Source organism: Tasmannia lanceolata, unplaced genomic scaffold (genome assembly GCF_043159265.1).
Source record: "Tasmannia lanceolata isolate RefF3 unplaced genomic scaffold, GAP_Taslan_0.1 ptg000013l, whole genome shotgun sequence".
NCBI lineage: Eukaryota > Viridiplantae > Streptophyta > Magnoliopsida > Canellales > Winteraceae > Tasmannia > Tasmannia lanceolata.
Window position 1 is genome coordinate 38,008,258 of NW_027518690.1, and position 17,192 is coordinate 38,025,449.

At 38.7% G+C, this 17,192-nt stretch overlaps 1 protein-coding gene across 1 annotated transcript; it reads left to right on the top strand.

The window, feature by feature from the left end:
* Positions 1-205: 205 nt before the first annotated feature.
* On the top strand, positions 206-1,688 carry LOC143891422 (uncharacterized). The gene is made up of 2 exons (XM_077395997.1): positions 206-1,225; positions 1,516-1,688. Exons 1-2 carry the CDS (start codon positions 923-925, stop codon positions 1,537-1,539), a joined length of 327 nt encoding a protein of 108 aa, XP_077252112.1. The 5' UTR covers positions 206-922; the 3' UTR covers positions 1,540-1,688.
* The last annotated feature ends 15,504 nt before the right edge of the window (positions 1,689-17,192 follow it).

Sequence of the window (17,192 nt, forward strand, 5' to 3'; positions counted from 1 at the left end):
AAGACGTAAGGGACACGGGCGATGGAAATCAAGAAACAAGAGGAAGATTAATGGCGGGGATCATAATGAGCAACCAGAATCGAAGTCCAGAAACAGGGATAAGTCGGATATAAAAATGAGGCCGACAGAAAACAGTGTTGAATTTCGCTTAGATAACATGGATCACTGAAAAAGTGATGATCAAAAGAGAGAAAAGTGTCCGAGTTTGAATAACCCGAGATATGGAAATTCAGAAACGAGGGGAAAGAGGAAGCTCGAAGATGGACCGGTGCCAAAGTAAAAAAAACAGGGATTCGGGAGAGGCAGAGGAGGCATAGAGAGAACAGAGGTGACCATGACTCATAAAAGAGGGACCGCAGAAACATTGATGATAGGAAGAAAGAGGACCACCCATGTTTGAATAAAACAGGAGAAAAGCGAACATGGTTTGATGACGATGCAGAACACAACATCAGAAGTCACGATGCTGAAGGACGCAAAAGGAAAAAGCTTGGCGATGAAGACCTTGGAAACATAAGGCGCAGTGATGAAGAGCATGTGTAATAGTCCCACATCGGAAGGGGTGAGAGAAAGTCCCGGGGTTATATGTTGTAGACCCCCATTCCCTGTGTAGACGCGTTTTAAAACCGGGGAGGGCTGCGGCCTAGAACCGGACAATATCTACACGGTCGCATCGGGGCGTTACAAATATGGTATTAGAGCCATACCTCCTCTAGTACGATGTGCCAACGAGGATGTTGGGTCCTTTAAGGGGGGTGGATTGTAATAGTCCACATCGGAAGGGGTGAGAGAAAGTTCCTGGGTTATATGTTGTAGACCCCCATTTCCTGTATAGACAGTGTTTTAAAACCGGGGAGGGCTGCGGCCTAGAACCGGACAATATCTACACGGTCGCATCGGGGCGTTACAGCATGGAAGGAGAATGTGCAATGAGGAAGAGCGTGGAAGCAGGCGTGGCGATCAAGAGCTTGGAAGTAGAATGGGTGACTATGAAGGTTACAGAAGCAGAATGGATGATGACGAAGTGCGTGGAATCAAAGGAACAACGATGAGGGGCATGGAAGCAGAAGGTGGCAGAATGATGGAGAGTGTGGTAGAAGGGGGGAAAGAGATACAGGGATTGATGCTAAGAGGGGCAGATATGACGATTCAGATCGACCTAGACGATGAGGCTGAGAACAGCTGGGTGTTCTTAGCCAGTACTGTCGTCATCCACTCAGGTCAGGTATTTTTTCTCTTTATATAATAGTAAGGGCATTTATTACCCTATTCTTTTGACCATTTCAAAAAAAAATAGTAAGGGCATCCAAAATATAGGTTCCCTAGCTGAAAATAACACAGTTTTGCCTAATATAAGAATCACACTAACAACACCGCCCCCCCCCCCACCCCCCCCACACACACACACACACACACTCGCTCATTTATACTTTTTTTTACTAACCATCGGTGTGCAAATGGCTGGAAAAAAAAAGAACTCTTGGTTTCTAATTGACCATTTTGTTGCTGGTGCAGACGAGATGTAGTTCCCTACGATAATGGCTACCCTGTATTCTCTAACAGGCTTCAACTACTATGGTGTCAAATTTGACTTTATTATGATGAATATAATTCAGTTTATATTCTCATCTATGTTCTTGCCTTATCACATCACATGATAGACATCAGCTGGACTGTACAAATCAAATAAGCAGATATATTCTATTTCCAATTTGGGATTAAACAAGAACTGCATCAAAAATCTAAAGAGATATAGCATGAATATTTTAATGTCAGGATCAATTATCATCTTCATTTTCAATCTCCTATTCATGTTATTGCCTGATTCTCTTTCCATATCTCGGTAATGATTTTTTATTTTTTGAGAATGCAATAAAGATGTTGCAGACTTGCAGCTGTTATATAGGGTTCCCTCATCTCGCAAGAGCTTGTATGTCATCCTTAACTAATATTTTAGTGTTCAACCTAGTTTGGGTATGAGGATCTCGCAAGAGCTTGTATGTCATCCTTAACTAATATTTTAGTGTTCAACCTAGTTTGGGTATGTCCTCATCCCTGTTCATTATACAATCGGTTCTTGTGTAAGACGGGTAAACTGTCTTGCTATGTACAATGTTGCTTTATAGGTGCCTGTGCTTTACCATATCACACTTGCTATCATATCATAAATAACTGAATGAAGTGTAAAGGCTATAAATTATAGACAATAGAATTGGGGGAGTGATATCTCTTCCCCCCTCCCCCCCCCCCCCCCTATTAAAAGTAAAATACTTAAATTAGCAGCTGAACAACAATTACAGAAAAAATGAAGAAACAACACGACCATACAACTCAACTAAGCCTTTGTCCCAATCTAGTTGAGGTCGGCTAATGAATCCTTCAGAAAATTTTCATGAAGAAGGTGAAAGGATCTACCCGGCTCAAATTGACTAAGTCTAAATCTGACACTAGTTGGGTTTGTCTACATGGATCCTTTTCTTCCATTCTATCATATTAAGGTCATGTTCTCTATTATGTTCTTAGCCATCAAGTCTTTCCTCATTGTTTCTACCCAAGAAAACAGTTTTCGGTCTGCCCCTACCTCTTTTTACTCCATCAACTTAGCACATGTCACTTCTTCTCATTGGAGCATCCAGAAGCCTATGTTGAATATACTAAAACTATCTTAAGCAGTGCTCTCTCATCTTCTCCTCAATTGTTGCCACCTCCACCTTTTTATGGATGTCTTCATTTTTAATTCTATCTAACCTTGTGTGGCCATGTATCTGAAATCGAGACCATTGGTCTTGTAGAGTACCATGATACAACCCATGTGTAAGATAAAAGGACTACAAAAAATCATCGGTTTAACTTTTCTTGGTGGAACCCGATCAAGTGTAGGGCTGCAAATGAACCGAGCCGGATCACGAACATGTTTGGGTTCGGCTCATTAAAAGCTCGGCTCGGGCTCGTTCGTTTACTAAACGAGCTGAACCCGAGCCCAAAAATTAGGCTCGTCAAATAAACGAGCCAAACTCGAGCTTTGTATAGTTCAGCTTGGACAAGCTCGTGAATTTTTTAGGCTCGGTTCATAAAGCCAAGCCGAGCTTTAAAGCTCGGATTATGTTCGTTATATATATATATATATATATATATATATATGTATAGGAAAGTGAAGCTACACCGCTGGTGTAGCTAACTTAGCTACACCGCCGGCTTAAAATATAATTGACCCACATTGTTTTGGTGGTCCAAAGAATTCATTTGATTGGCCCTCACATAGATAGGGTGTCCACCAAAAATTATCTCCATAGGATCATCCCAACCCTACGATTTGTGGAGGCAAAAATGAACGTGTAAAAACCTTCACAAATTTGTCCATTTTTGCCTCCACAGTTTGAAGGGTTGGGATGATCCTATGAAGCTGATTTTTGGTAGACACCCTATCTATGTGAGGGCTTATCAAATGAATGGTTTGGATCACCAAAACAATGTGGGCCCATTGTATTTTAAGCCGGCGGTGTAGCTTCACTTTCCTCATATATATATATATATATATATATATATATATATAAGGATTGTACGCTCGAGCGTACCAAGCTTATGGTACGCTCGAGTGCCCAATCACATATGGGCCCACTTTGTTAGGATGATCCAAAGCATTCATTTGAAAGGCCCTATCATAGATAGAGTGTGTACCAAAAATCAGCTCCATAGGATCATCCTAACCCATCCATTTGTGGAGGGCAAAATGGACAGACCACAAATCTGCCCATTTTTTCCCTTCACTTTTGGAGGGGTTATGATGATTCAATAGAGCTGATTTTTGGTACACACCCTATCTTCAATAGAGCCTTGCAAATGAATGCTTTGGATCACCACAAAAAAGTGGGACCCATGTGATTGAGGCACTCGAGCGTACCATAGGCTTGGTACGCTCGAGTGTACAATCCTTTTCCTATATATATATATATGAGGAAAGTATTGGTGAGCTTAAACACCCCAATCACATGGGTCCCACATTTTCTGTGGAAATCCAAACCATTCATTTGCAAGGCCCTATCATAGATAGGGTGTGTACCAAAAATCAGCTCCATAGGATCATCCTAACCCCTCCATTTGTGGAGGACAAAAATGGGCAGATTTGTGGACAAATAATGTCTGTTCATTTTGACCTCCACAAATGGATGGGTTAGGATGATCCTATGGAGCTGATTTTTGGTACACACCCCATCTATGTAATGGCCTTTCAAATGAATGCTTTGGATCATCCTAACAAAGTAGGCCCCAATGTGATTGGGCGCTTAAGCTCACCAACACTTTCTTCTATATATATATATGAGAAAACATTTCCTATGGAGCTTAATGGTATTTATTTGATGTGTTTACTAAACGAGTTGAACCCAAACCCAACCAAGCTCGGCTCATTAAAAGCTCGGCTCGGGCTTGTTCGTTTACTAAATGAGCCGAGCCGAGCCGAGCTCGAGCTATACCATTTGATGTGTTTACTAAAAGAGCTGAACCCGAACCCAACCAAGCTTGGCTCAGGCTCGTTTGTTTACTAAACGAGCCGAGCTGAGCTCGAGCTTTGTTGAATTTTCGTGAGCCGAACACGAGCCCAAAAAAACAAAGCTTGTCACGAACACGAGCCGAGCCCCAAACTAAGCGAGCCGAGCATGAACACCCCAATGTTCGGCTCGGCTCGTTTGCAACCATAATCAAGTGTTCTCAGTGACCAACTTCTTCTGGGCTTCGGGCCAAGAAGTGGGTAGAAGTGGCGCCCAATAAGTGTCATATAGGAAGATGCATACAAGTGAGAGACAACTTCCCACAGGTCTAGCGGTATCAGTGGGTTCTGTCTGCAGCCCATGTTGAGCTCGGATATGTACATAAGTCCATTATCCTTATTTTGATCTCCTCATCCGCAATTCTAATACTAATTGTTGTATTAAAATATAATCGGGATTAGCGACATGGAGACCCAATTAACATATGGGAAAATGGGTTTTTAGGAAGCCCAATTTAGTATTTAGTTTCCCCCCGTCCAAGGAAATGTGCTCTAAAGGCATCACAACATTATCCACAACATTAACAGCAATACCATAGGGTATTTAGTTTCCCCGTAGGCAAAAGAGTGGGAAGTAAAAAATATTATATGAGAAGAGATCTGCACATCTCCAGGGATGGCTTTTGAGGCCTACCTCATATTGGGCTAGTCTCAAATTCCCGGCATTCCTGAAATAACACCCATAGCCTTGTTTTATTTCTAGGTTAGTAAGCTTTAAATGTCATGGCTAAATTATGTTTTTCCTACGAGCATCTCGAGGACGGGATGATATTACGGTCTATTCCAATGAGGGTAATTACAATAGGGTAACTCTTTTCCGGGTAAACCATTTAAGAGGAAACTACTTTTTCCGTATTGGTTTGAACTAATTTCCGATGATCCAATGTGCAACTTAAACTAAGAGGGGCATTTGTATGGGTAAATATATAACTTTTATGAGCCGTCCACTTTACACCAAGCATATAGATCAGAGGGCTAGGATCATTTTCTCGAGCAGATTTTTGAACCAAGCGAGGACCACTAAATGAATGGTTTAAATAATCGAAATAAGCAAGCCCTGCTTCACAATCCATTCCTATTTCCTAAGCACGAGACTAGCGGTGGAGAGAGAGAGAGAGAGAGAGTTACATTGTTTCCAATTACTATGTCTAATGGGTATGCGAGTCATGCGACTAACCTCACTTGGGGTAAACGACGGGCAAGGGGTAAGTCGCATACCATCACGAGGGGGTAAGTAGTACGACTTATGGTTACTAAACATGGTTTTAAATTTCGGCCGAAATTGAAATTTGCCGAAATTTTGAATTTCAGCCTTTATTCGGAAATTTCAGTCATTTCGGTCCGAAATTTCGAGAAAAAGTCTTTTTTTATTAAAAAAAATATTGTTACAAAATTTCGGAAATTCGGTCTGCAATTTCTAACTAAATTACCAAATTTCGGAATTCGGTGGGGTCCAAGATGGATACCGAAACCGAAATTTAAAACCTTGTTACTAACTAAAACAACCATCACTTTTCATAGGTGGTAAATGAATGTTGTACCCCATATTTACTCCCACTGGAACAGACCCTTTGGGGCAATTTGGATACGCAGATTTTAGAATCTAGGTTTTTAGTTTGAAAACAGTGTAAAAGAGGGTTATAGACAAGAGAAGGAGAGGACCAGCCGTCGTTTTTTACTCATTTTTTACTTCTCTCCCTTCTTTCCATCAGCAAGAGAGTAGAAGATCCTCCCATTTTCCAGGTTTTAGAAATCTCAGGTTGTAGGAGAGATTTTTAAAACCTGATTTTCTTGCTTAAAATCCAAGAAACGCTGTCAGGATAGCACACAATAGCCTGATCATGAACCCTCTTTTACACTGCTTTCAAACTAAAAACCTGGATTCTAAAATCCGCGTATCCAAACGGCCCCTTAGTAAAATATCTTGTCAATATTAGTATTTGATCCTAACAATGGTAGTAGGAAACACCGCTGATTTGGTGGCTAGATTGGGACCATAGTTACCAAAACTCTGTTTTAAACTCCGTTTTTTTGAAAAAAACCATGTTTAATTGGTGTGCCGTTTAAAACTTTCACAATGAATAAAACTCCGTTTTTTTAGGCAAACGTTTTAAACACGTTTAAAAAGCGTTTTAAATGTTTTAAACACATTTTTTTGGGCCAAATTTCCAATTTTACCCCCACCATATTTTGTAAATGACAAAATTCTAAACTCATTTTCTTGTGTTTCCGTTTTTTTGAGCCAGTACCGTATTTAACTCGAATTTTTGCCTTCCCATTTTTTTGGCGAATCATGTTTTGCTAACTATGATTGGGTCAATGCCTCATATATGTGGGAGCCAATAGAAGTGTATAAAATGGAGGTAGTTAGATCAAAAGAAAAATAAGGAAAGACAACACTAGACGGGCCAATTGTTCTATGAAAAGCAAGAAAATAAAATGTTGTCATTTTGAGTAGCTTTCTCATTTGATTTTTGTTAGGATTTAATCCTAACGGTGGGTGTGGCCTTAGCAAGATCAACGGTCGAGATCATTTTAGTTAGTTAAGTGTTTAAAGAATAAGATGTATCCCTTTATTGTGAAAGGGTATATTTGAACATGGGTAAACAAAGAGACGTTTGAGAGAAGGGTCAGTGTGATGAGGAGTTGCATCCCTTCCCTCAAACATCTATAAGAGAAGCCTCCGGTCCCTGCTTGTACACAACTAATCTTTTCCAATTCTCTAAGAATCCACGTCTAAGAGAAAGAAGAAAACCGTCCCCATCACTATCTGTTGTGGAACAAGGAGACATACTGGAGTGGAAGCATTTCAAGAGAGAAGAAAATAATATCCATGGCTTCTAGTATGTTCTTTTACTATTTCAATTTCAATCCATATGGTTAACTGTGATTTTCTCAAAGTTGGACCGCCAAAAATCCGTTGCACGTGTTCCTTTTACGATGAACACTTACATGTTGTATCAGAGCCACGGTTCCGGAGAGAAAACGGGGAGAAAATCGCATTAAAATGGTAAAACTTGAAAGAAATAGGGTTTTCGTGTAAAAACCGTCGTATTTTTATTGCCTACATCAATCCACTAATCGGATCGACGATTGAGTGCTACCGGAACGCTGTTTGTGTTCCTACGAATCTAACGTAATAAACTGTTCGTCAGTCCGATGTCTGGATTGCGTTTGGCGGAGATTTAAAGATTGAAAAATCACTTTTTGGGGGTTTTTTGGACTTCGCCGAAAAACGGCTTGCCGCCGGAGAATGGTTGCTCCGACCGGCCGGATTCCGATGTGGTTACGAAGTTCGTCGAGAGATGAGTCCAACGGCGTATTGTGCGCCTCAGTTGGACCTCAAATGAACCCACAGTGATAAATCAAAATTTGGGTGTTTTTTCGGAATTTTCTGAAATTTCTACGGTTGAGAAGATGATGAATAGTGCTCACGGGCCTGTTAAGGATCCGCAACCGGTTTTTTTTTTCAATAAAAGGCCTAGTAGACCTGGTTGGCCCACCAGACCAGCTTGGCCCAACCTGACCCAAACCGCCCCATAGGCCCAAAGCGACCCTTATTTGTTTTTGACTCGGTTCGGCCCATTTTTTGGGAGATTTTTGGCCGGGTTATGGTAGTTCTGGGGTTTCGCACCCTTCTGAATCCATTTTTGGGGTCGGTTTTGGAATTTGGGATCTTTATCATATTGGTATAGTGTAAATTCAAAAACTTTTGATTTTTCAAGTTGGTTTTGAGTCAAAAGTTTTGGGGTTTTGGGCTCGGGTTGGATCGGTTCCTAGGTTTTTGGACCCTTCTGATCTCAATTTTGGGGGTTGTTTTGCCAATTGAGATATGTTTTTAAGGTATTAGTGCATTTTCATGGCTTTTGGGGTTTTAACGTTGGGTTTTTGGATTTGGTTTTGTTTTCAAATCCCTATCATACTAAACAAATGCAATGCAGCATTGTTTATTTTGTTGTTTTGGCTATGATTAATGATTAAAAATTCAATCATTGAACCTCTTTTGGTTTCTAATATTTGGAAATCTAGAAAACCAAGTTAGTTTATGTGCATTTGACTGAGATACTTGGGGTTTCATTAATTGATTGAAATCATTTATACGGAACCAAACTTCTAACTTGAACATATATTGTATTTGTTAAATACACTTGAAACCCTAAGCGTATGGTTATAATAAACTGGATTTTGTGTATATATTTTCAAAACCCTATGATATATCAAGGAACTTGATGGCGGGTTTTATATACACATGTTTATTACATTGTTCATTATTTTAGTTGAAATTGCACTATATCTTGTTATGATTAGTCACTAAATGAATGAACAAAGAATTGCGATTCTGACTGGGAAACGGAATTGCTTAAGGGTTAGTGGTTAAATTAACCGTGTCATATATGGTGGCACCTTAAGAACTATGAAACCACTTTCGGTTGCGTCTGTTTGTCCAAGAGCAACACTCGGCTTAACGGATGACTGTTGCTTTGCACAAATAGGCGGTGTGAGGAGGCCAGGCCTGGGTAATTTGGTTTGGGGTTGTGCTTCTGCCCAACGATGATATGATAAACAAGTTGAAGTAATATTCAATTGCGAAGTGTCCGAAATGAAGGAAGTTAAGGTACAAAAAGTAATGCAATTTTTTTAAGTACTATTCCAAATTATTAATATCACGTATTTCTTCCTTTATTACCATAGGAAAAAGACGATGCAGAGTTCGTTAGCCGGGTCCAACAATGTTTGTGGATGCCATACATTTTTACAATCAAAATTTTTGAAAAACAACTTTTTGACGCACCCTCCCTGCAATTTACATGCATCAAAATTGAAAAACTTAATGAAGAAGATTGGAGGAAGAAAATGACACCAGCAGAAATAACATCTTTCCTAATGAGCACTTAAATATAATGGTCTCTTTGTATAGAGATTTAAATCATATAGTGAAAATTAATTGTACATCTAAATAATTAAATATTGTAGATTGAATTAACTTCTTCCACTTTGATTTCTCTAGGAGAAGAAAGAAATGAAACGAACAAGGCAAAACTCCAAGCTACTTTTGTACTTACTCTTGATGTATATAAAGGACGATTCTCGGCTACTTTTGTACTGAGCCTTGATGTACATAAAGAACCATATGTGCATACAAGAGCAATTTTGGTGATTTTTTTTGTCAAATTTTGGTTATGTAAAGAACCATATGAAGATGTTTTGTAAATATTACAAGTGAAGATGTTCTGTAGATTTAACTAATACTTTACAGCTTTTATATATTACCTGATATATGTAAATTTAACTAATGATTTACATTTATTGTGTATTGCCTGATGTATAGAAGCTTCTAAAGTTCTTTACAAATGACAGGTGTTGTCTTCTTTTAACAAACACATGGCAGGTGTTGTCTTCTTTTACACACTTTGTCACTTGTGTCATTCTCCATTTGCATTAGACAAAACCCACATTGAAAGGAGTATGATTCAAATTGGTTTATCTATTTTTAACTGCCATTGTTTGCTAAAGTTCCTTCAATTTGTGATTTAATCAAAGTAGATTTTTTCTTTTTTGAAATAGCAAAGTAGATAGACATGGATTTGTAGAAAGATTAGAGAACAAACATGTAGATGTAATTTGCCGAAGAAGTTGGACATGCATTTGAAGAAAGAAGGACAGGAAAATCATGGACCTTGCCTCTTTTTTTCTAAATGGTGCTACTTTTATCCGCCGAATCTGAAGTTGATCGATTGTTTTGGTATTGGGCAGATCTGTTTAAGATATTCAAATCTTCCATGGACTCTACAGCAGCATCATATGTATTAAAGCCTCGAGGTATATAACCATTACGAGTTTCTATTGTGCTTGGTTAATTTTACTAATCTAATGGTGGTATATATTTTATACAGGTGCGCTGTAATCAACCAAACATATTGTTTCTGCCTGTACCACTTGCAACATGACACATTTAATTTTTTTTTTTTAATCAAATGTTTTGCCTCATCCCTCGGTTGGGATTGTTTTTTGTTCTTTGGTTTGCTAGGAGGGTTCAACTAGATATTTATTGCAGGTTAGTGTCTCTGCCAAGTAGTTCTTGTAGTTGAATTGTTTGCCTATAGAATTTATAACCTCTTTATAAGCTCTATAGAATTTATGCCTTCATTATAGTGATTTGCTCCTTTATTTAAAGTATTATCTTCAAAATAAATAAATCAATAAATATTTGATATGCTTCTCTGCTGAATTATACCTGCTACTGCAGCATTGGGTTTCCTGCTATATGGAGGAAGGTCAGTTTTCTCATTTTATTTTCTATCATCTGGAGTAACTGAAAAAAAAATTTGACATCTTTTAAAGCAATGTCATTCTAATTTCATTCATGCATATGATTCTTTTTTTTTTCTTCCGGTTAGATGTGGGTAACATTATATCAATGTTCTACTCACAGACTGTTTTTCATGCGGAAGCGTGTCCCCATTGAATCAAAAGGGCGACGAAAACAGGTTGGATCTGTTACGGCTATACATTTCTCCTGTTTTCTTATAAGATGCATTGTAGTGAGCACCCTATTTTGGATCATTACATTGATGTTTACTGTTATGAAATGATAATTTGTTGTAATGCATGTCACATTGTCGAAGCATACAAACTATTTAAGCATGTATGCACAGCCACCCTTAACCTTAATGAGAAAATATGAAATTAAACAATAACTATGCAGAAATTCATTTATAAAAAATCAAAAAAGAAAGAAAGCAAAATATTCTTATTTTGGATACGATAAAAACAGATTCGAAGCTAAATAATTTTACAAGCATGTGAAGATGGGAAACCATTCAAGTATAGTTTGGAGAACATAGGTCTCCTCTTTTCCCATTTGATTTTGTGTGTGCTGTTTTGGGTCTCCTCCTTTTCCAAGCCCATGCTACAACTTACACGTCTGTTCAATTTCATTTGGGCTTTTCTTCATAGTCATGTTCAATTGGATACTAAATTTTAATTTCTTTTCCTTGCTTTGACAGGTCTATGGAGAATACAGATTTCATATGTTGTTTGGCATCAACAGTGCACTCTTTGGAAGTGGAAATTCGTACTTAAAAAGGAATGGGATAGAGATGGTGATGGGTTTCCATTTGATATCAAAAGGGAATTATAATGACTTCTAATCTACAAATGCATTCTCAAGACAATATACCCTAGACAATTTCTCCAATTTAATTAATTTTGTCATCTCTTATTAAATCCAAAGAAAAGTTAGTTACATGTTGACCTTTCAAGGTGATAAAGACTGTTGCATGACTGTGGACCCCGATTCGAGAGAGGCGAGGGACGAGCCCCCAGAAAGTCTCTCTAGATCATCCACGTGAAGGAGAGCTCTACCAAGGAACTCTCAAAAGAATGTGCCCCTCACAACATGAGTGACGATGCAAAGTGAGATACCTCTCGATTCGGGGACTAGCCCGGATTCGAGACATACCTTAAACAAAGAAGAGTCGCTATCCAAGGAAGTAGGCCCTGGATCCCATACTATGCTCTGTTGCAATGGATAACCAGAGATATAAAATAAGGTTCGTGCCTGGTTACGAATTTGGAAGGTCCGAAGAGCACCTCATCCGCTCAAGTGCAAGCACTTGGTCTTTTATGCCATTTATTTATTGATTTTGAAGAGTTTTGGGCAAAAATCACGTGAAATGAGAACATATATCTCCGAGAAGACGTCTATCTAATCATGCATGTCTCGGAGATGAATAATAAGCACATACAAAAGAAATGAAATGAATGCCACCTAATAATAGCTAGGTTATGAGTGTCATGCTTAGTTGGTGTCTAAGTTCTGATGGGCAAACACATGCATGCTACTGCTAAAAGTATAAGGTCTGTACATGAAAATAAGAAAACACAACAAAACACACAGCACAACTCGACTCCACACACGACTCGACATGACAAATCCTAGACTCTAATGTGATACTTGACTCGAACCAAGATGGACATCCATCCCGGTTGCTCTACGTATCCCGGCCTCAGGAAGAATCAGAGTCAACATAGTTCGGTGACCTATTCTAAATTATGATGCCTAACCATCTAAAACCGCTATTCTAGACTCGATCAACTAGACCCGACTAGTTTTTAAAGCTTTTTGTACGATTGCTTAAGTTCAAGTGAATTGTAATTTTTAGGACTCCCTACAATGCCATAACTAATGCAAGTTGGTTAGCCTTAAGCTAATGCAGGTGATTCCTATATCCTATGTGTTACTAGGCTGTGTGTCCTAAGGAAAACAATGGGCTAACTAAGTGTTTCCTAGTCTAGCTCGACTAAATGTCTAACCGACCACGACTCGAGGCCTCCTAACTCTAGGAACACTCACACGACAAGACACAAAGCATCAACATAACCAGGACAGACTCCTAACTCTAAGACACCCCAAACATCTAGGACATACTCTTAATTCTAGGAGAAGATCTTTTTGAAAAGGTTTTGAAGAATTTTTGTATTTTTGGAAGGGTGAAATGTTCATTTTGAAAGGTTTAACTGAACTTGGGATAAGAATCCCAAGCTGCCTACGTACCTCGTGGAAGAGGATCAAGCCAACGTAGTTCGGAACAGAATCTCTTAACTACACTCTTAATAACTCAGATTTTTGAGATTTTTGGTTTTTCAGATGTTTTTGATATTTTTGACTCAAGAGGACATAATCCTATCATTGTAAGGGTAGGACAGACTCCTGATATCTCGCAAAGGTTGGACAGCATCTTATGCTTTGCGGAGGAATTGGACAGAATCACGACTCTGCAAGGGTTGGACAACATCCTATACCTTGCAGGAGTGGATAAGATCACATGACTTGATGAGAGACTTGACAGAATTCTAACCCCTATGATGATAAGACAGACTCCTGAAAGACTGAAGAACTGACTCATATGCTAAAGAATGACTCTCTAACTAATGACGAACTCTCTAGCTAAAGATTGACTCGTATACAAAAGGACTGACTCCTAGTGCACAACCCTAAGAGGGGAGTGTTAATGAGACTAGGCTAGTCTTCTAAAAGAAGAGGAGATAAAGAAGTCTGTTTGTGAGACTTGGCAAGTCTCCTAGGGGTGCAACTTTGTACCGAGACATAGCTCGTCTCTTAAAAGGGGGGCTCTAGATGACTCTTTCATTGCTTGTGCAATGACAAAGGGGATCTAATGCCTAGGGAATGTACATCTAAAAGACTGGGCAAGTCTTTTAAATAAAAGAGAGGAGTGCTACTTGGACTGAGCAAGTCCCCTAATGATGGGCTTGGGCTATCACCTTCATCGCCCCTGCGATGACTGGGCTCTTATAATCTGAGGCACCTAAGAGGATAAGGGGTCTTTATCTAAAGAAAAGAAGAAGGAAGAGAACACTACAATGTCTAGGTAGGTTTCTCTAAAGGATGGGCTTGGGCTAGCGCCTCCATCGCCTTTAAAAAGGAAGGGCCATCTAAGATTCAAAAGACATTTAAAAGAATGAACATTCTCTACCTAAAGAAGATGGAAGAAGAAGACAGGGGGTACTACTATATCCTAGTAAGTCCCCCCTAATGGTGGGCTTGGGCTAAAGCCTTCATTGCCCTATCAATGATAAAAAGGGCTAACTATCTAAAAGACTAAGATAGTCTTTAACTAAAAAGGGAAGTATTCTAACATGAAGTTGGGCAAGCCTTTTAAGAGGTTAAACTATCTAAATGAGACAAATTTTGTCTCCTAAAAGTGGAGGCTCCGGCTATCGCCATCATAACCCTTACCTTCTCTCGAACATCAAGGTTCCAAATCAAAGCTTTCCACAAAAATAACATCAAAGATCAAACTCCATTTCCATGTAACCCAGATTCGCGCATCAAAAGTCAAAGACCATATGCGGAAGAAAATTAGACGCACCAAGAATTATGGGACCGAAACATAACCAAAGCTAAGAGTTGCATTCTATCACTCGATCTCCAAACAGAACTACTACAGATCATTGACCATAAAGTTCCATCAACTCCACTAGAATAAAATAGATGACTAATCTAACACCCGTGACGCTATTGATAGTAGCCTTATCTGGCTAGGGGTGAAACTCTGGTCGGGTTGAGGCCAACCCGACCCAACCCGATTTCCAACCCCACTGGACCCAACCTGATTTGTAATTTTCTCAACCCGACCCAACCCGATTTCACCATTTGTTTGATTTCTCCATTTTATTTTTGTATTTCCATCTCATCCTAGTCATTAGATGTTTCCCAACAAGAGGGTTAATTAGGACAACTTTCACCAAATTTTTTATTTCTTTCTAAATTTGAGTTATATAATGACAAAACAAATATAGAAGTAAAAATTTTATACATATTGGAATTGGAAATCGGGTTTCGGGTCGGGTCGGGTTGCCCGACAACCCAACCCAACCCAACCCGGTTTCCAATTCGGGTTGATTTTTCCCAACCCAACCCAAATTCGGGTTCAGGTTGAACCCGACCCAAGTTGCACCCCTATATCTGGCCACTTAAAGGATAATCAAGAGGGAAGGATGGACTTCACTATTCACAGAGTAAACCAAATGAGACAAAATTCTCAGGCTCCCAGCAAAAAGAAAATTCACAAGTAAACAGGAAAAATCAAATTCAGATTCCCAACATTGTGCTTCCGGGTAATAAATGAGATGACCCCTTTCGTATAAGAATTTCACTATTTGTAAAAGAAAAACTAATTAGAAAAGAATGCCCAATAGTGTAAAGGTCAACTATTAGGAATATCTATTCAAACATGACTTTGTGCCTAACAGTGCAATTTTCTTGTCTTGTCCACCTTGAAGCATTAAATTTCATAGAAGAGATTTAAAGGACCAAATAACAGGGATCACATTTCCATTGTCATGCTTAAATTATCCCCATAAGACTATCACAGGTTATTATGGTTCATGGGCAGATTTTCCAAAGACCAATTGAAGAGAAAAAAGACAAATGCAAAATCGTGTAGTCATATACTTAGGCTAATGTCATTTCTAAAAAAAATCTTTTAAACCATCAACATCAGCCCAACCAGACATTGTTGTCAGTTGTGATGTTCCTTGACTTCAATTATCCTTCAAGAGATTGTAACAGGTTCCATAAAAGATGAGAGGGCTTAGTATTAAAATAATGAATTGTGGCTCTAATATAAACACACATCCGAATGAATTGGCTGGGGCAAGGATTTAATGAATATAGGGTGAGGGCTGCCATTATCAAGAATATGAGGGCTGCCATTATCAAAAAGGGTGAAGGCTGCCATTATCAAAATTGTTTGGGCTGCCACTATTAAAAGAGTGTAAGGGCTGCCAAAATAGTGTGGGCTTCCAAAATCAAAGGTGTATATTATCAAGTGTGTGTGGGCTTTCAAAATCAAGAGAGTGTCAAAACCAATTATACAATGCATAATAGTCACATGCATATGAGATAACCTTTGCGCACATCAAGCCTAAAAAGAAAATTAGAATTCTTCTCAGGAGTGAAGCTATTGTAAGGACTCAGTGATCAACAAAATGTAGCAAAAGCGATATTCTATAGCAAATAGCATTACAATGGACGAAATCATATATATTATCGTAAAGTCACCCAACATTAGCATATTTAACCGTTCTCTCAATATGCCAAAAGAAAAGCAAAACAGAATGCATGGGAGTGTGATTTAGGGAAGTAACATTATCCTAACCATACATCAGTTATCTTCCCAATTCTCTTTACTAGACTAAATCTAGAAAATTGATATAGCTACCAATTGTGATAATAAGTAAGGATTATCTAAACTCTTATAAGAAGTTCATTTAGAGAAGTAAAAGAGAATTACCTGGGTTTCTTTCCACCACTGAATAGTTATAGATTTGAGTTCCTGCTTCGAGATTGAGCTGCTCCACCTCTAAAGGATTCAAGAATTTCAATAGATTTCTTTTTTTTTTCTCCTTCTATTCTCAATCCTCTCACAAACCCTAACTCTTTCATACTTCTAAATCGGTGAATTTGATACTGAATATGTCCACAAATGTGTCTGAAGAAAACGCTTTCTTTACATTTCTCACCTAAAAATTCCTCCTTCTATCGATCTCTCTGTATTTTCGTCTCACTGTGCTTTTTCCTTTCTAACAATTAAAATGAAAAGATAAATTGCAGGGATGGAGATTTGAGATGGCGGTATTTGAAGATGAAAGATGAAACTAGCGAGGTGGAAATGGTGGCCAAGACTAATTCTCGCCGGAATCCGGCACGAGTAACTGGAGAAGATCAAAACTCTCCTCTCTGTAATTTTAATTTCAAACAAGAAGGACGATGGTTGGAGGCTTCAAGAAATTGATAATGCTGCTGATGTTGATAGATGAAAGGAAATAAAATGGCTGTGATGAAGTAGAGGCCGGATTCTGGCAAGGTTTTCACCGGAATCAATGGAGGCCAAAGCTGAACATTTCTTTCAAACCCTTTCTCTGAAATTCTTCTTCTCCAGCATTAATTTGGACCAATTGTGATTTTGAAAAATTCTTGGCCATGAAGACAAGTTCGTGATAATAGCAAAAATGTAAAATCTAATGGTGAAGCTTCTTCTTCTTCTCAACTTTTACTCTTTGAAATCTCTGCAACTACAAAGATCTCTTGAACCTTTCTTAGAACCTGATGCTAATGAAG